This window comes from Stegodyphus dumicola, chromosome 10 (genome assembly GCF_044657685.1).
Source record: "Stegodyphus dumicola isolate Sdum_Otavi_A_Nest chromosome 10, ASM4465768v1".
NCBI classification, from domain to species: Eukaryota; Metazoa; Arthropoda; class Arachnida; order Araneae; family Eresidae; genus Stegodyphus; species Stegodyphus dumicola.
The window spans coordinates 47,122,322-47,148,274 of NC_140777.1; the positions used below are offsets into that span (position 1 = coordinate 47,122,322).

The window sequence follows — 25,953 nt, forward strand, 5'->3', positions numbered from 1 at the left end:
AATGATTGGAACAATTTTTAATAAATTTGTTTATTAGAAAATTTCAAAATTTGAGTTTATATTTATTTAAGTTTTTTATATGTTATTTCTACAATCTGTATCTGTTTATTATCTTAATGAATAAATGGAGATCTGTTCCTTCAAATTTCTGCTCAAATGTTTGGCAAGATCAGTTTCATCAATGACACTAAAGTACAATAAGTACTCAAATTTCTTACTATTGTTTATATTTAAAATAGCTACTACTTGTTTTAATATCAGGGGCGTAGCTAGAGGGGGGCAAGGTGGGCATCTGTCCCCGGGCACAGAATCTAAGGGGTGCCTTAGATGATGTTACAACATTAGTAAATCATTAGTAAATGATTTAAAATTACATCATTAGTAAATGATGTTACAACATTTTAGAATTAAATGTTTTCCATCCTTGGCAAGCAGTAGGGGGCGCGAAATCTTCAGTTGTCCCCAGGCGCTGAAAACCCTAGCTACAACTCTGTTTAATATGCTACATAAATATAAAATTCTCTTTGATTGGATGCATAAGAGGCAGACTTAGGTGATTCAGCCACTTCAAGGACCCCATATTGGCTTCGATGGCAGCATAATAGCATGTCTATCAAGAAGAATGAAATTCAATGCCTTCTAGTGGCATTGCACAGTCACTTGGCATTTCTAATAATTTGCATATCTACCCGACATGTACCCTCATGCCAAGTTTCGTTATGATCCTATGATTATTTCTTGATGTGCAAATTTTTATGGCAATGAGTATATATAACTTTATAAAATTTCTCCATTCTTAATACTTGATTTATTTAATGCTTTGGAATAAAACATTAAAAATAACAATATTTACATCATTAGATACTGAATAATTCTGAGATAGTTTTATTGCATAAAATTACTGAAATATACTTCAAAATACCTAATACTCCTATTGTATGTAAAAATTAAAATATATGAACTTTTCAAAAAGGATTTTGTTTCAATTCAAATTACACTAAAAATCCAATTTTCTTTTTTTACAAGATCTTTTTTGACTCAACAGGATTAAAGTAGGAATTTATCTTAAAAAAATTCTTAAAATTTACTTTGAGGAATAAAATGTCATTTTAAGACAACACTTTTTCCAGAGTTTTAACTCTTAAAATAAAACAAATATTCTAGAAATATTTTCCTTTCACTAAAATTACTGAAATAAAATCTATACTAACATCATGCCATGAAGAACACTCACTCTACTTTATTATTCATACTCTATTAGATTAGAGTAGGAACATACTGTTTAAGCATTTCAGGCAATGAAAATAAATTAACTTCAGTTTTTGTATCAATGAGTTTATTTTCAGAAAGTTGGGGAGGGATCTGTTTAACATGTCACCATATATAATTTTTTAACTATATTATCTTCTAATAATCTATTATAAATTTATAAATTAAAAAATGTGTTTAAATGAATAAATGTCATAAAAATATTTTTTAGATTTTGTCATGATTGTTCAAAAACAAATAATTCGCATTATATTTTCATATTTAGAGTCAATCTTCTATTTTTGAAACTGGCGTTACACTTTTTTACATGTTTCTTAGTTGTGTGAAAAACAAAAATGGGTATATGTAATAAAATTAAAAGTAGTTATACAAATACATTAAAACAAAGTCATACAAACCATTCCACATGCTTCAATATCTGCTCCATATTTTATTAATAACTTGACAATTTTCAAATAACCTCCCTGAGCAGCATAACATAGACTACTCGTTCCAGTCTATAAAATAAATTTAATTACCATTTCGTTGAACATATATTTTTAAAACACAGAAATAAAACTTTTTTAAAACTATTTACAAGAACAATATTGAAATAACTCAAATTTGGATCCTGCTTTCTACAGAACAGCAAGGATTATTTTCAAAATTATGGGGTCTTATTATCAAAAAAGTGTGCAGTAATGGACATGATATGATATGATCATCTGAATATGGCCCACAAAAAAGTAATAGACTGGAATAATGACTTACAAGAAGTTTACACATATAGCATTCCACACAAAACTTCCAATAAAATCTTAGAGCCTTTAAAAAAGTAGAAACTGACAAGTCTTTTCATAAAGTGCAAAAAAAGTGTGTTGAATACTGATTGTTTAAGTAAGTTATTGAATACAGGGGTATCAATTCCTTTAGACTTCTACAGGAATGGCTGGTGCAGTTTTGGCAGGATTTCCACAAACTTTCATGCTTCTTGCTTTGGTTTATTTGGTTACGACAAAGAACAAGAGGCCTATCTGCCTAAGGGAAGGGATGCAGAGGACTCTCTCAGGGAACTGGCTCCATGTTACATATTGGGAAAATCAGGAAAATACTCACACAGCTAGCCCGTTCACCTGGAATCAAGCACAGGTCCAACTATCAGTATTCATACTTTACTGCTCAGCCACTGGTGGGTATTCTATGATAGCCAACTTTCATGATTGTTGGGATAATATGTTAAGACCTGTTGACTTCCCAATTGCTGTTGTTTCAGTTTTGCCCTATACTATTTCAGTTTTAGTTTCAATTTTTGACTTGTTCTTAATGTCACCTTTTTCCCTCCTGTTTCAGAATCATTAAAAATTTTAGAGTTTAATTTGTTAATAAAGGATATGAATTTAGAAGACATTATATGGGTAGTATATAATCATATGATTGTCACAATGTTAATTTTACTGTTTTTACTATCTTCCCTTACTTTGATGACAGCAACTACTTTTTTCTTCAAGTGTTGAGATATTTTTTTTCAATGCTTTTGATTTATATTTTATGTTCCCTAAGAGGTTTTTAATAAACTGCTTTTGCATCATGTGCAATGGCAACATAGCAATTAAATATTCCATTTCATTTTCTCTTTGTTTCACGAAGGATTATGCTTTTGAATTATTTTCCTTGAAATGAACACTTTACCTTTGGTATTTGAGAGTACAGTACTTGGTAGCTAAAAAAATTACCAATTAAACGAGACTAACAAAAATAAAGAATTATGTTGCCACAAAGCTTACACCTACACACCTACCTAATATAAGAGATAATAATCAAAAGAAAGAGCTGCATGGCCTATTGTATGACACAGCTTGCATTGACAATAGCTGAAATGTGTGCCAATAGCAGAAGAGATAAAATGAACAACATAAATAACCTACTGTTAATGGAATTAACAAGCAAGAGAAAAGACACATTCTAATATCTTATTACCCCTAATAGCCACAATGTTTGCAATAACTCAGCTTGCAGAAGATCGATTGTGTCAGTATATATCACACTACATAACAGTGAAATGTTACACATAGATGAAATAATATTCCTTAATGAACCCAACTAGTTGTGGTAATGGAAATGCCACACCTTTCTTTTTAGAGTAACACCCAACTATTAAAATACAGCTCTGCACAAATATTTGAAAATATATATCAACTTCTAATGCTTTTCACACAAGAACTAGAGTAGTCATCAGTTATCACTACATAAATTATGAGGAAGAACCTTTGCGTGAAATCACCTCAGATTTGATAATGTAAAAAACATTGTTACTGATAATTTTTGGTACTTACAAATTATGCTGTCAACTATGAAAGTTGGCTGAGATCCTGCAAAATTGCACCAATTGTTTTGAAGAATTCTGAAGGAACCAATGACTCTTTATTTTATAAGCAACCAGCATATGATGTGCTTTGTTTTTGCACTCCATAAAAGGGGTTTCATCAATTTCTACTAATTTACTACGTCCTCCAGTTTTATCTGAATCTGTGCATTTAGAATGCTATGGGAACAAATTTGCCACAGGTGATTTTTCAATTTTTACTGTTTTGTTGGCCATCTCTTCTTTTCCCCATTTAACAGATGTTAATTCTCTTGACCAGCTAGCTATACATGAACTGAATGCAGTCATAATGTTGCATCACCATTTTCTCAAATAAAGTACAATAGTGTGCCTATTAATGCACACTTTTTTATGGTGATATAACATAATTCTGAAAAAATAATTCACTGCTTATTGTTTTGTAGAAGACAGGTGCTAAATTTTAATAATTTGTTTTTTCAAAATGCAAGAAAAATGTAGCATTAACATTTAATTTATATCCTTGTTTGGTAGGAGGTTGTTTTCCAAGAATCAATCATGGTTACATCAAACAAAAGTGCAGATACTATTAGTGTGTTGTTACATCATGCTTATTCACAATTGGCAATAAATTGTGCTGGTGATAGCTTCAAGGTCAATGGGATAATACTATACACAATTTTTCTGAGCCTTTGGGTTCAAATTATTGGCAGTTCAAAAGTTTTCTACAAAGATTATATGTGTCAGATCACAGGATATCATCTACATTTGTCATATTTGACGGTTAAGGTGCTACAACATATTATTGAGTTTAAAGATATATCCAGGAGTTTCATGAAAACAAAGGGAATATCAGTATCTTAGCTTGATAATACAAAGTGAATAGCAGATTTTGCCCTCCTTACAGTTACAGCTTTTTGTTTGAATGCACTTAACTTGAAGCTTCAGTCAAAAAAAAACAACTGGTACCCATTTTGTTCAAACACATTAAAGCTTTTAAATTAAACAAATTACTATTTAAATACCAAATGCAAGACTATTAACTCATACATTTTGAAAACTGAATGTATGATGAAAATTCAGACTGCCGACTAGTCTCATACATTTTAGCAATTTATGCAACTTCAGGTTGAATTTTAAGATAGATTCTAGGATCAGAACATACAAGGGGAGAATATGCAAGCAGTGATTAATCTATTGTCTATGAATGGGTTCAATATTTCTGGGCATTTAGAGATGAAACTTACAGAACTCCAGAGTGATTTAGAACTTAAAGTAAAACATTCAGAACTATTTATGTTGGAATTTTACCAAAAGTAAAGGATACCTTTTCCCAAACAAATTTAAAATGGACTTTTTTCACGATGTATATATCTTGCATAACCCAAAAATGATTAGCAATAGAATGTTGAAATTTTGTATATGGGACTGTTATACCATTTAGCCTTACACCTCTCTTTTTTATTACAATTAGTAGTATTAAAAATGCATGTATACATATACAGCCATCCCTCTTATAAAGCTTAAAGACCTTACCAGGCCTTTATTCTTGTAATCATTAATCATAGGCATACACTTCCAATTACAGAAGTGTTTTAAATGAAGTAAATATTCATATTTTGACAATGTCAAAATGATATAAAATACTATGGAGTGTAATTAATTTTTAAAAATTAAATTAGATAGAAAGAAAGAAAGCATGAATCGACTTAAATCATAGATTTACCTTTTGTCAAAAGAGTAGACTTTCAATGTAGATAAAATTATGCTGTGTTACGTTCTAGAGTTAAATTTTAATTTATAACAGGTCATAAATATCTATAGTCTAAATAAGTTTTATTCCTTGAAAACATGAAATATTCTCTGAACTTTTACTAAATTTAGGTTAAAAATATATTTATGGGTGTCTATTGGCGAAAACTGGCAATAGAGGGACACTGTGCAATTTTTTGACTTGTTATTTTGGCTTTCTGTAGCGGTGAATTTTGCATCAAAAATTACCACTACACAAAGCCAAAATAAAAAGTCAAATAATTGCACAAACTCGGTATCTATGTACACATCGACTTATTTTCACTTTAAAAAACATCAGAGAATTGCACAAGCTTGCCACTGTGCACTCCCTTTGTTCATGTACTTTCTATTTTCACTTAAAAAGTCAAAGGAGCAACTAATTCTATACTAGAGCCAAACAAAAAATATATAATCTCAATAAACTACATTTTAAATCAAACAATAAAATAACATAAAAAAGGAAATACGGTACTATTCGGTTTAGAGGGCCGTAAAAAATTGCCAAACTACTGTTGATGCCAATGCTGCCAAAAATAATTTCGGCAACCCTAATAATTGCGTCAACCCTAACGCAAGAAAGGAAATGTAATAGTAAATAACTATCTAAGATTGATGTGTTAATTTAGATGAAAGGTTAATTTCATATAATACTTTTTTATTATTATAATTTATATGAAAAAGGCTAAACATGACTGAATGGAAGCATAAGAGTAAATAACTATTTCAGATCATTATTATAATTTATATAAAAATTGCTAACATAACTGAATGGACGCCTGCATCGCTATTTCGCTACCAACTTATCGCTAAAGCATAATTTCATCTCGTTGGTTGTTCAAACGTAATTTTCTATAAGGAATGATGCCTTTTCTTTGAAAATATTCTCGGTAAAGTGCAGAATCGCTCACTTATTTGTTTGCCGCTTTTTACAAGGGTAAAAACAACTGGATTTTTGCCAATTTTCTTTGACTTTTTAAGTGAAAATAGGTCGATGTGTACATAGATAAAGTCAAGGGTGTGCGCAGTGCCATTTTTGTGCAATTCTAGGATTTTTTTAAAGCGAAAATAGGTCGATGTGCACATGGATACCGAGTATGTGCAATTCTTGAAAACGCGTCAAGCAGTGGGTGATTCTGCACTTTACCCAAAATTCTATTGCCGACTTTTCGTCATGGGCAATTCCCAAATTGTTAAATCCATAGGATATCAAAAAAGGATTTAAAAATTAAACTAGTATTTCAATAGCATCTTAAGAAATATAGAACTATATAAACTTACGCAATCTGAAATCAACGTGTATGCGAGATTTGGTGCGCTGTTGAATCGGCGCGTTTGCTAGATTTGGCGCTTTTGCGCATACATTTTCACTGCAATATTTTTACGGTCCTTGAAACCGAATAGTACCGGAAATTCATATTAGCACTACACAAAGAAAATATCCACTTACCTCACTTAGAAATTTCTGTATCTTCAGTCAAACAAAATTCCTTAACAGCATCCAAAAACTCCCTAAAATTATCTGAACTAATCTCTATATACTGGCGTTGCCAAATAAATTCACAAAAATAAGAGTAAAAAGTATCCTCTATAGTGCCAGTATCCTCTGACGTTTGACTACACGCATTTCCTTCATACACACAGGACACTTATAATTCCGTTGAATTACATCCAACAAAGTTTCTTTTCTTCTGTCCTCAACCACTTAAAAAAAAACACATTCCGCTCTCTCTTTCTATACCAACAAACACCCACTTTATCAGCAGCAGCCATTTTATAATGCACAGCACACAATACACGACGTACATCCTAAGTGACAGCCAGCAAATATTTTCCCATCAGTCAAATTTCCCGCAATCACGTCATAAGGCTGCTATCACACGTCGGTTTGTTTCGGAAGAACAACTGGAACAAATTTTCTATTTTGTCGCAACAGCCAATCATCATAGATCGCTTTGGGGTTAACACAGGGAAATTTGGTTTCCCATTACAAACAAGTTGATAGCTGATTGGTTGAAAATGAACAACAATTTTTTTTGGAAAGAAAGGAAAAAGTTGTACGTCTTTCTTTCAATAGTAAACCAGGCAGAAAAATTGTTCAAAACAGTTATTCGTGTGAAACAAACACCGTGTGATATGGTCTTAATAGGGTTTCCATAACATTTAACTACTCTGCTTACCATAAACGAAACAATTTGGTGATAAATGAAACAACTTGCGATAATCCAAGAGACACCCTTAAATACAGACTAACCAATTTTTTTATTAACATAAATGTATATGAACAAGCAAGCAATAAATGTAATCTTAAAAATGTGAAAAATAATTAGGGTACATTTGTGTGAAGAGGATCCATTCAGAAATGCATATATGTATGTGTTGATACACACATACACACATATATATACATACTTGCATACATACATACATACACACTTTTCTGAATTTGGCCCAGATAGCAGAAAAGTACTGTAATTAGTTCATTGTTAAAATTTTAGCATTTAACCAAAGTTGTTGATATATTAACCAAAAAAAAAAAAAAAAAAAAAATGCATGACAAAAGACATTATTTTGCATTTTTTCTAAACCTATTCTTAATATTAAATTTTAATTTTCATTCAGAAGTTTGAATAAATTACTTAAAATTATGGCAGAATATGGAAAGGCCTTTCTGGAAAACATTTTGTGAGAAACTGACTTCTGTTTATGTTCAATTAACAGAAAATGGTAAAAATATATGAAGGCAACCTTCTTAGTTACCAGGAACTAAATCTGGAACTACCCTTATTTTTAAGTTTCAGCAGCTTGGCCACTGTTGTCACATAGTTTTTTGTCTGATAAAATGCACAGCTAATTTCACTAACAGCAGACATTAAAGGATGTATCATCAGTATTAACTCAGTAAAAAAGTATGAATTTATCTTTGATTACCTCCACTGCCACGAATGGTGACAATTCTTTGGTGACTTTGTGAATTGTAAAAATAATTATCTGGTATCTTTATGGCTAATAGGCACTGCTCTGTTTATAGACAATCATGGGGAGAAAAATTAAAAGAAACAATAAATATTATGGAAAAAAGCAAACATTTATGTAGTCAATGCTTATATTTTTACAGCTGCTGGATACCATCAGTGAAATGACAAATATAAAACATGTAAACTCATGTACACTGAAATGTGTGTTTTATGCACATGTATGTTTTGGCTACTGTCACATGTATGCTTGAAAATACACTAAAGATACATATCATATATTGCAACTGAAAATACAGATAATCAGCAGATATCAAAAATACTTACTAGTCTTTGAGCCATAGGATCAGCTCCTTGCTTCAAAAGAATTTTGGCACACTTATAATTATTGTATCTGCAGGCTAAAATTAAGGCTGTTGTTCCTTCCTAAAACATATTATATATATATATATATATATATATATATATATATATATAAAAAAAAAAAAAAAAAAAAAAAAAAACTTATTCCTTATAGCAAGCAGTTTGAAATATAAGGCTCCCACAAGATAATAATGTTCCAGAAAATAGCCGTTTAAGAAACTGTAAAAGAAAACATAGTAATTAAAAGCACATAATCAGACTTACTTCATCTCTAACGTCCACTGGTATTCCGGCATCTAGAACTATTTTTAATAATTTAACACTCCCTTGAAGAGCTGCTACATGAAGTAGTCGTGGTGAAGGTGTCACGTTTTCATCTTCATTGAAATATGTGAATCTGGTACCAGCCAAGCCTTGAAATGTCATATCATGAAAGAAAACTTTCGGAATTAAATCGTAACACTTTACCATTGGGAAAAACAAATGATTTAAACTAACCATAATATAACTGCATTTCAGCTTTTCGAATTCAAAACTAAATCTTAACTCTTATTTACAACTAATGCCTAACATTTTGACCACAGCGCGCCCATACTGCAAACAGACGAAATCTAAAAGCAAAACAAATTCGTTTCCTTTCAGTTCTTTAAATATTCATGTACATGGAAATTGGATTGGTTGGGTAAGAGAGCGTTAAACTACGCGGATATTGTTCGGAGAACAGCCTTAATGCTTACAAAAAATAAATATTTTATGTTAATTTTATTCAAATTAAAATCTTAAATTTCATCCTATATTTCTTCAAACAATCTGAAAGATTATAATAATTAATGTAACAGGCAAATGTTTTACTTTCAATTACAGCTGAACTAATTTAAATAATCAAAATATTTCTTCAACTTTCACTATCATAACGCAAAGGCCTGGCTCACATTCATTATATATGGATATCTTTGTCGATTCAGAAACCGTATTTAATAAGAATCCGATAAGAAACGACACCTAATATACTAGAGCCCATGAGTATCAGCTTTTGATTATTTCGAGATGTCAAATTTAGCAAGAAAACTGATGAAACAGAAGTATTAAATATTATGAAGTGATATATATAACGGTTAAAAAATTCATATCTGTTGAACTAGTTTTCGTCCAAAGTTGTCGAACGCCTATAGGCCAGTGAATACCGGTCCGACTGCTTGCTTTGCGATATTAGTATGCTACACACTTTGTCAATGCATCGATGCTTCCTATTTGCCATATTCGTTTTCACAAAATATTGTTGTTTCGAACATTTTATTAAATTTTCTCAGTAGCAATATTTAACACGCAGGAGTGTGTATAAATACGTAGTTCAAGACCAAGACTATTGATCGTTCATAGAATTAAGTGCTTTAACACTTTAGAAGCTTAAAAGTTCCCAAGTTAATGCATTTCCTGCAGTACCCAGTTTTCATCTAAGCTCCAGCAAAAATAACAATAGCATCATCCCAATAGATAACTATAAAAACTTCTCTCCAGAAAATACCTTCTCTCGAGAAGCCTATGGTCATTCTTAATAATCTAGTGTAGAAGTTAAGTCACTTATGGAGCTGTTTGAAATTTATCTTTCTGTATTAAGGTATTTTTCAGTTGCTATTCCGATCCCATTTACCTTATATTCTCATTCTTTCTGTATCATGTTTTTCCATCGTCAAGAGCTCCCTGCACAAGTTTGTTTTTATAATGAATCATCATGCATCTATCGAACATTTGAACTCTTACCAGAGAATTGTGAACTATGGAACTATACAATTTTTTTCCTCACCAATTTGTTCAGTTCTTCATTTCTTTGTAACATTTCAAGTGCTATCATGCTAGTAAACTCTGAACTAATATTGAAATTTAGTGTTTAATACTTAAATCATTAAGACCTGTGAATAATTAGAAATTTTATTATCACATTCGTCAGAGGCTAGGCCGGAGTACTGTGATGATTACATAATTAAACTCTTGCATGCTATCATGTAATGGTTAAAATTAATAGATGGTACAGTTTGAGTGGAAAATCAATTTCAGTTTAGCTTTTTTCAAAAATTTATTTGAACTTAAAATTTTAAATTTAAAAATAAAAAAATTCTCACTCAATCTTGATGGTAGCCTTGTCAAAATTGATGACTATCTTTAATAATTATTTTAAAAGCAGATACTTTATATGATACAAAAATTACACATCAATTGACAGAAAATTTTATAGTACTATATGCTTTGAATGTCAACTTTGTTTTTATCACAAAATAATTTTTTTATTCCTAGAAAAACGTATAGTACTTTCTTATTATTACCACTTACATTTTTTAAACGCCAAACTGGCGCCAGAGTTACAATTTCATTAAGTTTATATTTAATTCTCCCATACATTTTATAGATGCCATGCTCCCGGGATTACTTTCAGTATGACATGAGAAACATTTTCTTGTCCCAGTGTTTTTCGCCTCATGAATTTCTTAGAAGCATTTGCGCTGGATGTAGTTTTTACGCTGGATGTAGAAGTTCGGTTAGTTTTTACGCTGGATGTAGCATTAGCGCTGGATGAAGTCCTATTTACATAAAAAAAACTTAATAAAGGTATAGCAACACAGAAAGAAATATGTTGCCCCCAAATATTATCGCCATGGCTGATTAGAAAAATAATATAGCGAATATGGAAAAACATGTAGTAACACTAGAGTAAAGGTTAAAAGAAAAAAAAAGTTAGTAATAAAAAAGGACAAAAAATGTTGTGTAAGCCATCTTATTAAGAAAACTGAACATTGATTATGATGGACTGGATAAAAAAAAGACTGAAAAAATAATGACAACACTTAATACTATATCGGGAATTCTAAACACATGCTGCTTTTTTTAAAAAAAATGAGTTTGCTGTGGAATTCTATGTGGAGTAAGGGCGAAGAAAGCGATTTTTAATAATAAAATTAAAAAGACAAAACAGTTTGTTAAGAAAACTGAACATTGATATAATGAACTGAGAAAAGACTGAAAAAATTAAAAAAAAAATCTGTATGGAAACGTTTAATATCTATCTTATCATGAATTTTAAAAGTATGCTGCTTTTACAAACTTTTTTATTTTACTGTTGAATTTTGTGTGGCGTAAGTAAAGCAAGTGATGTTTATACAGTTAAATGACAAAAACAGTGGTGTAACGTTCCTCTTCTCTGAAGAACACTTGGTCACCCACCCTAAAAGAAGGGACAGAGAACCCTCTTCTCGCCTCGGCCGGAAGAGGGGAGTGGACTTCCCCCCTGGTTGCAGGTGGGAGTAAGGAGAGATTGAGATGTGAAAGCGAAAAGAGCAGACACTAGTTTGAACGTGCTCTAATGAAGTGAAAATGTGTTTTAAAGTATTTCTAAATTGTAATCTGTACATAGTTGTATATAAAGATAAATATTTAGCCTAGAACAGGTCGTGTTTATTTGACGGAGATACGACTATGGTACAAATGGTGGCAGCGGTTGTGGGATTTTAAAAGGCTCACTAGTCAAACGAAGAACTGATGCTTGAATTCGACACAGTTGAGTAGAACCATCCTGATTCTAAGAGGTTTGCAGTTTCGAATCATCCTGATTCAATGAAGTTTTAACAGCACCCAGGTCATTCTGTGCAGTTTAAAAATCAGCTCAAGTTCTGATGTTGATCTATATAAAATAAGGATGTCTCGAAAACCATCCTGATTTTCACGTCGTATGAATCATCCTGATTCCAGTTTCTTCGTTTGATCTAAGTGATATTTTAGAGAACCGCCACGGTTCTGCACAAAGAGTTTTCTTCATCAAAAATCATCCAGATTTTTGTGTTGTAATTTTTCCAATTCCAGTTTCTTCGGTTGATCTAAGTGATAGTTCAGAGAACCGCCACGGTTCTGAACAATGAGTTTTCTTCATCAAAAGTCATCCTGATTTTTACGTTATAACGTTAAAGTTCCATGTTGTGAAGGAAGAGTCAGCACCTTCTATAGAAGTTGATCACATAAATTCTGTGTAGTGGGAATCTTGTGATTCCGAAGATCGTGTAGAATAGCTATAGTGTCAGTGAATCTTCATCTAATAAGTCATCAAACGGGGGTAAGTACCTTGATTTTTACATTAAGGCAGTGACTTATCCTAAGTAGTTAATTTTGTTATAAGTTAATACATTGTCTTCCTTGCTATGCATTTTAACTCGTATGTATATGTATTTTATGGTGTTAGTTCATAATGATTGCTCATAACAATTTGCATAATTGTTGAAATAATAAGGTAGAAATTCAGTAGCATAGAAAATACTGAAAGTCTTTTTACTGTGGTTATTCATTAGTCCTGCTTTGACATTTTTTAATGTAAGATCCAACAAAAATTAACTATGTTTGGAATTAATGTATATTAGTTTTATTGTTATTTAACAGTATAAGAACTATTGACAATTTTATATTGTTTTTTTTTAATGTATAAGAAAACACATCAGCACTACTGTATTTGCGAAAACTGAGATTTACTGAATTAAGTACAGTTGAAATTTATTTAATTGGATTGTTACTGATGTTGGGTTTATTGTATACTAATTGTTATTGAAGTTGTGATTGAATTACTTACTGTTTTTATTAGTGTATACTCAGGTAAAAACTTATTAAAACTCAATTCGTTAATTATGTAAATGCTGCCATAGTGTGTATTAGATTTTAATAATATTAAGGAATTCCAAGCGTTTTGAAAATTGTAGTACTGAGCATACTGAATTCTTGTTATATTAAGATTCAGATCATTTACGATGTTTGTAAAATCACTGTGCATTAATGGTTACTATTAATAATGATAATCTCAGTAGCATTGTATTTTTGATTAGTGTGTGATAATTCTAAGTATAGAAATTGAGTGTGGCACAAAGCTCAAAGACTTGGCACAAAGCTCAAAGATTAAAATGGCTTTCTTGGGAAAGGGAAAAAAGATTGACTTTTATTAAATGTTCATAGATGCAGTGTTCGCAATTTACGTTCATTGTATTCAGTTCAAAGAGTTCAAGTCATTTCTAATGGGTACAATAACTGCACAGGGCGACGAAGATGAGTTCCATTAGCTAAACGGACAGTGCAAGCCCTTATTTTCTCATCTCGTCCTGGATGACACTCCTGTACAACTCCCATCTTCCATAATAATCTTGGTAATTTTTCTTCATGTACAGAGCCTTTCAAAAGATCTGTTACGGCATTACCTCTCTAAATTTGTTTTACGTTTCTAATTTCAAGTAAGTATTCTCCTTTCTATCTTTTCCAAAACTCTTCTAATAACCATAGCCGATATTTATCGCCTTGTTAAATTATATATCGCCTTGTTAAATTTTCTTTAGTTGAATCAGGTTCAAGAATTTTACCAGATGGTAAGGATGTCAGTCTTCGTCCAACTAGAAAATGAGCTGGCGTCAGCGGTTCTGGTTCTCCAAATTTACTATAAACATACGTCAGTGGGCGTGAATTCAATATCGCCTCAATTTCAATTAAAACTGTTTCCTGCTCTGCAAATTTAAGTGAAGCCTTCATGAGTATTTTCTTTCAACATGACTTGATAGATCTAACAAGCCTTTCCCAGAAACCGCCCCACCAAACCGCCTTCTCCACATTGAATTTCCACTCAATACCTTTATTACCAAAATAATTTTGAACTTCTGTGTCCTTGATGGTATTTCATAGTTTTGGTAAATCTTTGTCTGCTCTTTTGAAGGGTTTTTGCATTGTCTGAATATATTATTCGACATACTCCTCTTCTTGAAATAAATCTTCTAAAGGACAGAAGAAAATTGTTTGCTGTTTGGCGAGACACTAGTTCCAGATGCACTGCTCTGGTTACAGCGCATGTATACAGAGCAATATAAGCTTTCCCAGTTTCATCCGTTGTACTCATAGGACCAGCAAAATCAAGTGCAAAATCAAGTCCTACAACTTCGAAGGGATTTGCCTCTGTTATTCTTTCGGTTGGTAAAGGAGCGATATCCTGATTTAGTGGCTTAGCTTTGCTAGTCCTGTGAGTAAAAAAGATTGACTTATATAACCTAGCGATAGAATTAGGAGAGGAGGCTACAATGAGTCTATAGATTGTGGAGCTAAAATCTCTGATTCAAAAAAGTGCAGCGTATGACGAAGAGTTCGTTAAGGGTGTTTTCGAGGGAATAGTAAATGATAGGTTGGAAGAGGAGAGACTTCGAGAACAAGAGAGAGAGGACTGTCGGGCTAGGGAGATAAGACAATTTGAGTAAGAACGGCTAAGGATCGAGAAAATGGGTAGATCGTCGCCTGCGGTATCGGAAAATTCAAGATCGAGTAGGAATAAGCAGTTTCATTGCGAGATACACAAAATTATTCAAAAATTTGATTCGGATAGTGGTGATATTAGTTTGTAGTTGACAATGTTTGAGAGACACGCGAAGAGGTTTGGTATCAAGGAAAGCGACTGGGTGCGTAATGGCAGACTGCACATTGAGTTGAACAGTGTTAAGCGAATTTCGCTTACTGCGCATGCTTGGCGCGGGGAGAAATATTTGCCACTAAGCAACCCTACGTTAGCTTATTCGTGATCTCCATGGCTGTCGAGTGTGTTCGAGTGATGTTTAAAACTGCAATGTTGTGGAACTTTGCTTATTAGTTATTTTAACGTCCATGCCGATTGCACTTGCTTATTTTTTTAATATATGTTTCATTTTAATTTGTCAATAACAGTGCATTTAATATTTGTTAACATATGTTCGTAATAATTCGTTATTTAATTGTAATTTGTTTACATGTTATAATTCAGTAATTGTAAACTGGAGTATCTCGCTTAGTTTGTTAGCGTATATTCGCGCTTTTATTTTCACATTTCAAAGAATTTAATAACTAGCATTAAAGAATTGTAAAATTTCTTCAGTGTTATTTGCAAGCACTTGTTATATTCCTCAGTGTTTCTTTATGTATGTACGAATGGAACGTATGGTAAATCCTGAATTGTTTTTATTGCTTAAAAGTGTAATGAAGAAATTTTCAACTAATATATCCTAAATTTCAGTCTTTTTCTGAAGGAAAATTTGTACAGTTCCAAAGGAATGCGCAGAATTTCATAAGTATTATATTTTACATTTTGAATGTAAACACTGCTTCACATTACTTCGCAATAATTTCAGCTTTCTAGTTGTTTGAGCAGTACAGCAAAAAATAGTACTTTAACACAGTAATTAATTTACATTATACTCTACGAAGATCTAAACGTCAGATTTGTTTACAATTAGATGGCGATACATCTGCCATATACCGTATTTATCTTCTTTTCAAATCGCGCCAACATAGTAATTACGCCAAATAGTTTTCTGGGCATGCGCAGTATGCAACATTCGTTTAACACTGTTCAATTCAATGTGCGGTCTGCCATTACGCCGACTGCGTAGCTTATTTGTTAGCACTATTGCCCATGGAAATCGTTCAACTTATATCTAAAGAACCCGAAGAAAAGGCTTGCGATTACATATATGTAAAGGCTTTGCTCTTAAAAAGATTCAAATTGAGCCCCGAAAAATAACGTCTTAAATTCATTCAGCATCAACGAAAATCAGATGAAACATGGAGGGATTTGAGTTTTGCTCTGAGAAATTATTTAGATGGATGGTTAAGCGGTCTGGAGATAAACGATTTCGAGAAACTAAAGGATTTATTTGATGGTTACTGATCAAATGAAACGCCGAGTCGCCAGCGAAGTTAAGGAGCATCTCTTGGACTACTGGTTAAAAGTTACTTCTACAGCTAAGTTGGCAGATTTGTTAGATGACTACGAAGATGTCAGAGGAATTCGGAAGAAATCAGCCCATCCTGAGTATCAAGACCGAAAGAAGAATGATAGGAATTTAACTGATGATAAAGATAAAAAGGGGGATGACGAGAAAAAAAATGTTTCGTCTTGGGCAGAGCAAACGAAGACCAGCCGAAACAAAGCATTTGAAAAAAGAAAGGCTTCTAAGTGTTTCGAATGCGGCTCAGAAAATCACCCTAGGCCCCAGTGCCCAAAACTCATAAAGGATTAATCACCAGCCATGTATACCAATATAAAAGCGCAGAGGAATTGTTGCCTCCGTTTATCGCGGACGCACGAGTAAATGACCGTCATCCTATTAAAGTGCTACGGGACACCGGAGCAAGCCTCGATTTGGTGAGTCTAACTATATCACTCCGGAAATGTTTACGGGAGAAACAGTATGGGTGAGAAGTCCTTTGGATATGGAAGCGAAATGCCTACCATTAGCATGCGTAGAGCTTGAGATGAATGAAATTGGGCTCATTTAAACTTAAGCCGCAGTCGTTGGAGAGGATTTAAACAGAGGTATGTATATTCTGGGAAATCAAATCGCAGGAAGATTGCAATCACTAGTTCCAAATTCCATAAACGCCGTAGAAACGCGGGCTATGGCCCGAAAGAAAAGTCAAAACCCACAGAAAGTGGCAGATCGCGTTTCGAGAAAAGCGACTTTTCGGGAAGACGGGGTCAGTGAGTCCCCCACTCCAATCCTTGAGCCTACCATGGGAACGGAGATTTTGCTACCGCAGGCAGAGAGTAGCGGGGAAGAAATTGCTCTAATAAAGACTGACCGAAGAACATTTAGTGACTCCCAGAAAAGGTGTGAAACATTAAAAGCGATTTACGACTCTATTAGCTCAAGAAATGGAAATCAATCATCGAAACATACATACTGTGAGAACGATCTTTTGTTTCGAGTTCAAAGAGATCGCTATGGAAATGAGAAAAAAACGCTGGTAGTGCCGATAGAATTTCGGAAGAAAATCCAAGCATTATGGCAAGAAGGAACTTAGGCTCATTTGGGGGTTACAAAATCGAAGGATAGGCTTTTACGGTATGTTTTTTTGGCCTGGTTGTTATAAGGAAATTGATGTTTGTTCCTGTGACAAATGTCAACGAGCCGGGAGACCAAATGAAATAAAACAAAAGCCCTTTTGAAACTAGTACGCGTCATTCAAGAAATTTTTTCTAAATTAAACGTTGATGCAGTAGGCCCCCTGGCCTGTCAGTTCAACGAGAAAACGTTACCTAATAACAGCCATATGCTTGTCGTCTAAATACCCTGACTCTATTCCAGTGAGTGATGTGAGTTCAGTTTCTGTGACAGATGCCCTGATTAATATTTTTAGTCGTATGGGTTTTCCGAAAGAAATCCAAGTTGATCTCGGAACGTCTTTTGTAAGTGCACTTACTACGGAATTTTTCGATAGGTTTGGGATTAAGGTTAGTCATAGAACGGTTAACCATCCCCAACAGAATCTGATCGAACGTTTCCATAGAACAATAAAACGGCTCTTACGAGCTCTATGTCTGGAAGCTGGAACGGATTGGGAAAAACACCTTCCCTCGGCGTTGTTTGTCTTAAGAACTGTAACCCATGAAAGCACCGGGTTTTCACCTGCTGAATTAGTGCATGGTAGGAATTTAAGGACACCCGAAACCTTATTATTTGAGCATTGGACGGAGAAGCAGAATGAAGAAAATCCAGTAACTGAATAGGTTTTCGAATTGATTAATAAATTAAAACGTTGTGAGGAGATTGCAGTGCAAAGAATGGAAGAACTGCAAATCAAACGTAAACTATGGTATAACAAAAACGCCGTGAAACGTGAATTCAAAAAAAGGGGATTTAGTGTTGGTTTTCGCTACATCGAAACCGAATAAGCTGGCAGCCCAGTGGTTGGGCCCGGAAGTTATCGAAAATAAAATATCGGATACAAATTACATTGTAAAATGTCTGGAAAGAAGTCTCATATTTATCATGTAAATATGTTAAAACCCTATTATAAAAGAAAATTACATTGTAAATTTTACAAATTACATTGTAAAATGTCTGGAAAGAAGTCTCATATTTATCATGTAAATATGTTAAAACCCTATTATAAAAGACTTGGGGAAATCAATGCTTATCATCTGAAAGTAAGAATGAAGAAGGTGTGAATCAAGAGGTAGATTTTCCGTATCTAGATCCAAATCCTAACATTTACGATTTCGAAGACATAATCCAATCTAGCAGCTTAGAAGATCGGTTGGAACCTCGCCATGCAGATCAATTACGAGATTTACTAGAGAGATTTTCTAAGAATTTCACCAAAGAGCCGGGAATAACGGAATTAGTAGTAACGGAATTAGATTTCAGTAAGTTGATGGCTGAGGTATTAAAAGGGTGTGAAGGCTTTGCTGTCCCATTTGGACGATGTTGCTATTTTTTTCGAATACTTGGGAAGATCATATGAAGCATTTAAATTGCGTTTTGGAAAAAATAACTGCGGCAAATTTGACCATTAAGCCGTCAAAACGTCGTTTTGCTCAAAACCATGTAACATTGTAAGACAGGGAAGGCACATTGTAAGACATGCAGCGGCAGCGCCAAACAGGCGATACGGACTTAAAAACTGTACAGAAAAGCACCAATTGGCGAAACAGTAAACCCGTTTGGCAAACCTACAGGCTGACGGGGAGAGAAGAATTTTCCCCTGCAGTCAAGTGGAACTACTTCAACAAATGTGTGCGTCTCTGCTTCGCCGAGATAGGTGAACTTGTGTACTCGCATCTGTACTGTGAATTTCTTAAGCCGTTATAATGTACCCGGCAACTGTTACTTTTCCTTATTAAATTTGATTATTAATTTTAACATGTCTAGCTTAACTAAGATTTCGGTTTTCCTAGTTAATGTTAGGGATATTTTCGTATGCACGTGTTACTCACACGTACATCATTGGTGACCCTGTCCCTCGCTCCTTCTGTTTCGATCCCTAATGACTATCTGTCTCAATCTTTGTTAAAAAACTAAAAATATGCCTTATTTTGATGCCAATGCTCTTCCTTATGACTGATAAAGGCTCCACCCTATTTATTTCCTCCTCATTTTATCGTACGGATTACACGTGGTTTATCACACTTAAGGAGGATTTACAGGTATGTGGTCAAATTTTTTTAATTATCTGTGATTGGTCTTAATTATGTTTTTGTGATATGTTTTGCTCTAAAATTATAGTTTTAATTTAATTATTGATTGTTTAAAATTGATCTTTGGGTAATATTTGTGCTCACACTTTTATTGAGATATTGAATGTCTTCATTATTTTATTCTAAATTGATACTGTTTTGATAAGGTATAGTGCAAAACATTAAGTTTACGATTTACGATATATTTATAATTGGCAACCATGCCAGGATCGGAAGGCCAAACCAACGAGGAATCGAATATGGCGGTTCAGGAGCCACAAATCTCACACGTGGCAGTTAAAATTCCCCCTTTATGGAAAAAAATGTTAAACTTTGGTTTATTCGAGTTGAAAGTAACTTTGCTTTAGCGAAGATTAGTAGCGATAGTACAAAATACAACCACGTGGTTTCTTCGATAGACCCTGAAACTCTTTCCGCAGTATCAGATATTTTATTTAATCCCCCAGCGACGGCTAAATATGATGCCCTTAAAGCTAGGTTAATAGTAGAATTCTCAGATTCGGAAAGCGAGCAAATACGCAGACTTATTTCTGAATTGCATTTAGGGGACGACAAACCATCTCACTTATTGAGAAAAATGAGAGAATTAGGTGGAAACTGTATAACTGACGAATTTTTAAAATCATTATGGCTGCAAAGGTTACCTTCCGAGGTGCATGCCATTTTATCAATAAGTTCGGAATCCTTAGACAATTTAGCAAAAATGGCTGATAAGATGCTGAAGTGCGCACGCCAACGAACAACAGCGTGTTCGCGGTCCAGGCAGCTTCGGCGAGTTCTCCCAGAAACCCTAACGATTCTGGTGCCCCCCCCGAGGAGCTTAAGGCCTTCAGGAGTGAAATCTCTGCCCTAAGTAAACAAGTCGAGCGACTCTCCCGCGGAAAAACGAGGAATAATTTCCCCCGGGATCAACATAACAAAGCACGTAGTTTTTCGCGTGGGCATTCCCGAGAGCGTGTGAACAATTATTGTTATTTTCATTCGCGATTCGGTAATAATGCACGAAAATGTCGAGCACCTTGTTCCTTTTCTCAGAACACTACGGCCCAGGAAAACTAGTAGTAGCGGCTGTCGATCGAAATTCATCGGCAGTCGCGCATTCATGTCGTTTACATGTTTACGATAACAGATTAAATTTAAACTTTTTGATTGATTCGGGCTCGCTCGGATGTTTCATGTGTGACACCGACTTCTAAGTTTAAGAAAATGCATCCTGATTCGCTTCAATTATTTGCCGCGAATAATTCCAGAATTTCTACGTATGGAACAAAATTGTTAACTGTGAATTTAGGACTTAGACGAAACTTTCCTTGGAAGTTTTTAATCGCCGATGTACCAGTGCCTATAATAGGAGCCGACTTTTTAAGGCATTTTGATCTTTTAATCCATTTAAAACGAGGTAGGCTTATCGATAATACTACGAAATTAACTCGTATTGGTTCTCTTTCCGATTCTAAAAATTATTTTTCGGTAAAGTTAATATCTGGTGATTCACCATATCACAGAATCTTGAAAGACTTTCCGGAAGTACTGAAGTTAAAATCCGATTCGGGTAGAGTAAAGCATAGTACGGTTCATTACATCGAAACAAACGGTCCTCCTGTGCACAGTAAACCGCGTAGGTTAAGCCCTAAGTTATACGAAGCAGTAAAAAAAGAATTTAAATTTATGATAGATCAAGGTATTTGTAGACCATCAAAATCAGCATGGTCATCACCTCTTCATGTAGTTTCTAAAAGTTCGGGCGACATACGGCCAGTAGGAGACTACCGAAAACTAAACGCGTGCACCGAACCCGACAGATACCCTATCCCGCATTTACAAGACTTTAATAATACGCTTAGCGGAAAGACAATTTTTTCAAAAATTGATATCGTTCGGGCATATCATCATATACCAGTCCATCCAGATCATATACCGAAAACTGCAGTCTGCACCCCATTTGGTCTTTTCGAATTTCCGTTTTTAAATTTCGGACTGTGCGGAGCAGCTCAAACCTTTCAAAGGTTTATGAACGAAATTCTTGGAGATCTAAAATTCGCCTACGTCTACTTAGATGATATTTTGATATTTAGTGATACGGAAAATGAGCATAAATCTCACCTACGTACTGTTTTTGAAAGATTAACTTCATATGGATTGACAATTAACGCTTCGAAATGTGTTTTCGGCGTTCCGGAAATATTTTTTTTAGGCCATATAATCAATAAAGATGGTACCAAGCCTCTGACGAACAAAGTGGAACCGATACTTAACTACCCACTTCCTAAAACGGTAAAAGATTTGCAGATTTTTAGGATTTTTAAATTTTTACCGTCGATTTTTACCCATCGTAGCCCAGAATCAAATACATTTAACTTCGTATTTAAAAGGGGCTAAGAAAAATGATAAGACAATCCTGAATTTGTCTGAGGAAGCGCGGAGTGAATTTCAAAAGTGCAAACAGCTAATCGCTAATGCTGTTCTTTTGGCACACCCGAAGAAAGATGCCCAGTTGGTTTTACAGGTTGATGCGTCAGACTTCGTGATCGGTGGAACGCTATCACAAATAGTTGATAGAAATTTACAGCCTCTCGCATTTTTCTCACGAAAGCTTTCGCAGGCGGAAAGGAACTATAGTGCGTATGATCGAGAGCTATTGACAGCTTATGCTGCTATTAGGCATTTTAAGCATATGTTGGAAGCACGGAACTTTTCTTTAATCACCGATCACAAACCGCTCACGTATGCATTCCGACAGCGTTTGGATAAGTGTTCACCTCGTCAGGCTAGGCAGTTAGACTTTATCTCACAATTCACCACTGAAATTCGCCATATAAAAGGTTCAGAGAATATCGCTGCCGACGTACTTTCGCGTATAGAAGCAATAAGCATGCCTAACCCTATCGACTATGAGGAAATCGCTAAAATGCAAGAAATCGACCCAGAATTACAAACATTGCTTAAAGAGTCAAAAGTTCTACATCTCAAAAAAGTTACCTTACCGAATTGTAGCTTACCGATATATTGCGATGTGTCAACAGGTAACGTCCGTCCTTATATTCCTCCGGCATTCCGTGAGAAAGTTTATGCCACCTTGCACAATTTGTCTCACCCCGGCATTCGCGCATCAACAAAGTTAGTATGTTCACGGTTTGTTTGGTCTTCCATCCGCAAAGATTGCGCGAAATGGGCACGGCAGTGCATTCCGTGCCAGAAAGCAAAAGTAAGCAGGCATACTAGAACCCCGTTAATGAAGTGTCCAGACCAATCACAGAGGTTTGATCACGTCCACCTTGACCTTGTTGGTACCCTACCTCCTTCTCAAAATAATTATTACTGTCTAACTATGATAGATAGATTTACTAGATGGCCCGAAGCAGTACCCATACCAGACATAACAGCACGCACAGTAGCATAGGCTTTCTATGACCACTGGATTACTCGATTTGGTTGTCCGACGGTTATTACTACCGACCAAGGGCGACAGTTTGAAAGCGGCTTATTTCGAGCCCTTTCCCAATTATTGGGAATCAAGAGGATCAGGACGTCTCCGTACCACCCACAGGCGAATGGGCTGATCGAGGAATTCCACCGTCCTTTGAAAGCTGCCTTAAAAGCGCACGATACCAGTGACTGGGTGGCTGCCCTTCCAACGCTGCTGATGGGTTTCCGCGCCGCTCTCAAAGAGGACATAGGAGCAACCACTTCTGAACTGGTGTATGGAAAGACTATCCGTCTCCCAGGAGAATTTTTCAATCCGACACCTCCGGATGCGTCCCCCAAACAGTTTGTGGAGCCAGTGTCCGCCCGACCACGACTTCTAGCCACGGCCAGCGAACATGTTTCATTCATCCACGCCTTCACAAGTCCACATATGTGTTTGTTCGACACGACGGAGTTAGAAAACCACTTCAAACTCCTTATGATGGACCATTTAAGGTGCTAGAAAGACGAGATAAAACGTTTGATCTCGAAATAAAAGGGACTAAGCAAACGATCTCCATAGATAGACTGAAACCCGCTTTTGTAACCATGGACTCTTCTCAAGTTGCCTCCAAGAGTGCGAAAAAAACTTCGGACATTTGTATCACCCGTTCTGGACGATTAATCCGACCCCCGCATCGGTATGTCACATTTCGTTGACACTGCGGAGGGAGTATGCAGCGGCAGCGCCAAATAGGCGATACGGACTTAAAAACTGTACAGAAAAGCGCCAATTGGCGAAACAGTAAACCCGTTTGGCAAACCTACAGGCTGACGGGGAGAGAAGAATTTTCCCCGGCAGTCAAGTGGAACTACTTCAACAAATGTGTGCGTCTCTGCTTCGCCGAGATAGGTGAACTTGTGTACTCGCATCTGTACTGTGCTCTGAATTTCTTAAGCTGTTATAATGTACCCGGCAACTGTTACTTTTCCTTATTAAATTTGATTATTAATTGTAACATGTCTAGCTTAACTAAGATTTCGGTTTTCCTAGTTAATGTTAGGGATATTTTCGTATGCACGTGTTACTCACACGTACATCAGACACATTGTAAGACAGGGAATCAGACGACCAGCTGAGGCAAAGGTTAAAGCAGTAGCTGATTATCCCACTCCGAAAACAAAACTCAAATAAGGGCAATTTTAGGTTTGGCAGGTTATTACAGCAGGTATATTACCATGTTTTCGGTTATAGCTTCTCCACTGACGAATGCTTTAAAGGGGAAAGCAAAGAAGGGGCAAATTCTTTGGACAAAGGAATGCACAGACGCATTTATTCAGTTGAAGGAAAACTTAACGAAGGAACCGGTGCTACACTCACCAGATTTTAATAGAGAATTTACGGTGCAAACTGATGCTTCCGATTTAGGAATGGGAGTAGTATTAACACAAATGGATGAGAACAACACCGAACATCCTATCTTGTACTTAAGCAAGAAGTTTCCGGTGACGGAAGCTAAGTACAGCACAACTTAAAGAGAATGCGCATTTATAGTTTTTGCTGTAAAAAAATTGCATTATTATTTGGACGGTCCAAAATTTACTATAATTACTGACCACAACCCCTTAGTTTGGTTAAAAACTAATGCAGGCTCTAATCCCAGGCTAATGCTGTGGGCTTTAGCTCTGCAGCCGTATAATTTCCAAGTTATTCATCGAGCTGGGAAGAGCCATAAAAATGCTGACAGTCTAAGCAGGTCTGCAACTTAAAAAAAATATTTTAGCTTTAACTTGTATTTATCTCTGTATTCTTTTGTGAATTTTATGTATTTTAATTTCACTGGCCTTGATGTAATATCACGTTACTTCTATGTGATTTTTTTCTTATGTATATGTGTAACTAACTCTTTATCTCAAATATACTTAAACATTTTGATGAGGAAAATGTTTCTTCGAAGAGGGAAGGAGCTGTAACGTTTCCCTTTTCTGAAGAACACTTGGTCACCCACCCTAAAGGAAGGGACAGAGAACCCTCTTCTTCCCTCGGACGGAAGAGGGGAGTGGACTTTTCCCACTGGTTGCAGGTGGGAGTAAGGAGAGATTGAGATGTGAAAGAGAAAAGAGCGGACGCTAGTTTGCGCGCTCTACTGAAGTGAAAATGTATTTTAAAGTATTTCTAAATTGTAATCTGTACATAGTTGTATATAAAGATAAATATTTAGCCTAGAACAGGTCTTGTTTATTTGACGGAGATACGACTATGGTACAGTGGTGACAGCAGGAGTGAGTCCAAGAGCAGAATGGTAAATTGCAATTTCTGGGGGAGCATAAAATACCTTAATACACCTCTTGGTGGAATATTAAAATCTTAATCCTTTCAGAATTTTCTCTCTGTTTTTTCTTCTTTGCTTGCATTTTAACTAACATTTTAACGATATAATAATTCAGCGATTCCTAAAGTACGAATGGCAAAGCAATTTTTATAGTTAACGGAAAGTACTTTTTTTCTTATTGTCTTGTAGAGACATTAGGATATTTTTGGAAGCAGGCAAGATGAAAAATAGCAGCCGCCTTCGCCGGGAATCGAATCACGGACCTCTGGAATACCGGCACAGCATGCGGAACCACTACACCACGAAGGCACGCCAGGAAGGTGGGAGCAGTACCTTATAGTGTAATAATATATCTTTACTTGTAAACAAGAGTTAATTTATAATTATCAATTAATTGTTTATAATTAGTTTGGTTTATTTGTTATTATTCGACTATTACATCGTTTTCTTCCTAAAATCTTTTTTCACATTTATTTTTTTTTTTTC

General features: G+C 35.0%; 1 protein-coding gene across 2 annotated transcripts in view; it reads right to left on the bottom strand.

Moving 5' to 3' along the window:
* Nucleotides 1-9,338, bottom strand: part of LOC118182358 (uncharacterized) — a 41,941-nt gene extending 32,603 nt beyond the window's left edge. The window contains exons 1-3 of one of the 2 annotated variants that reach the window (XM_035351697.2): nt 8,983-9,336; nt 8,683-8,781; nt 1,668-1,766 (exon numbers count right to left, since the gene is read on the bottom strand). In XM_035351697.2, the coding sequence (XP_035207588.1) occupies nt 1,668-1,766; nt 8,683-8,781; nt 8,983-9,219 (435 nt within the window). In that variant the 5' untranslated portion in view covers nt 9,220-9,336. Of the gene's footprint in view, nt 1-1,667; nt 1,767-8,682; nt 8,782-8,982 lie in introns of both variants that reach the window. The other variant, XM_035351702.2, reaches the window with a different exon arrangement.
* Nucleotides 9,339-25,953: the final 16,615 nt, after the last annotated feature.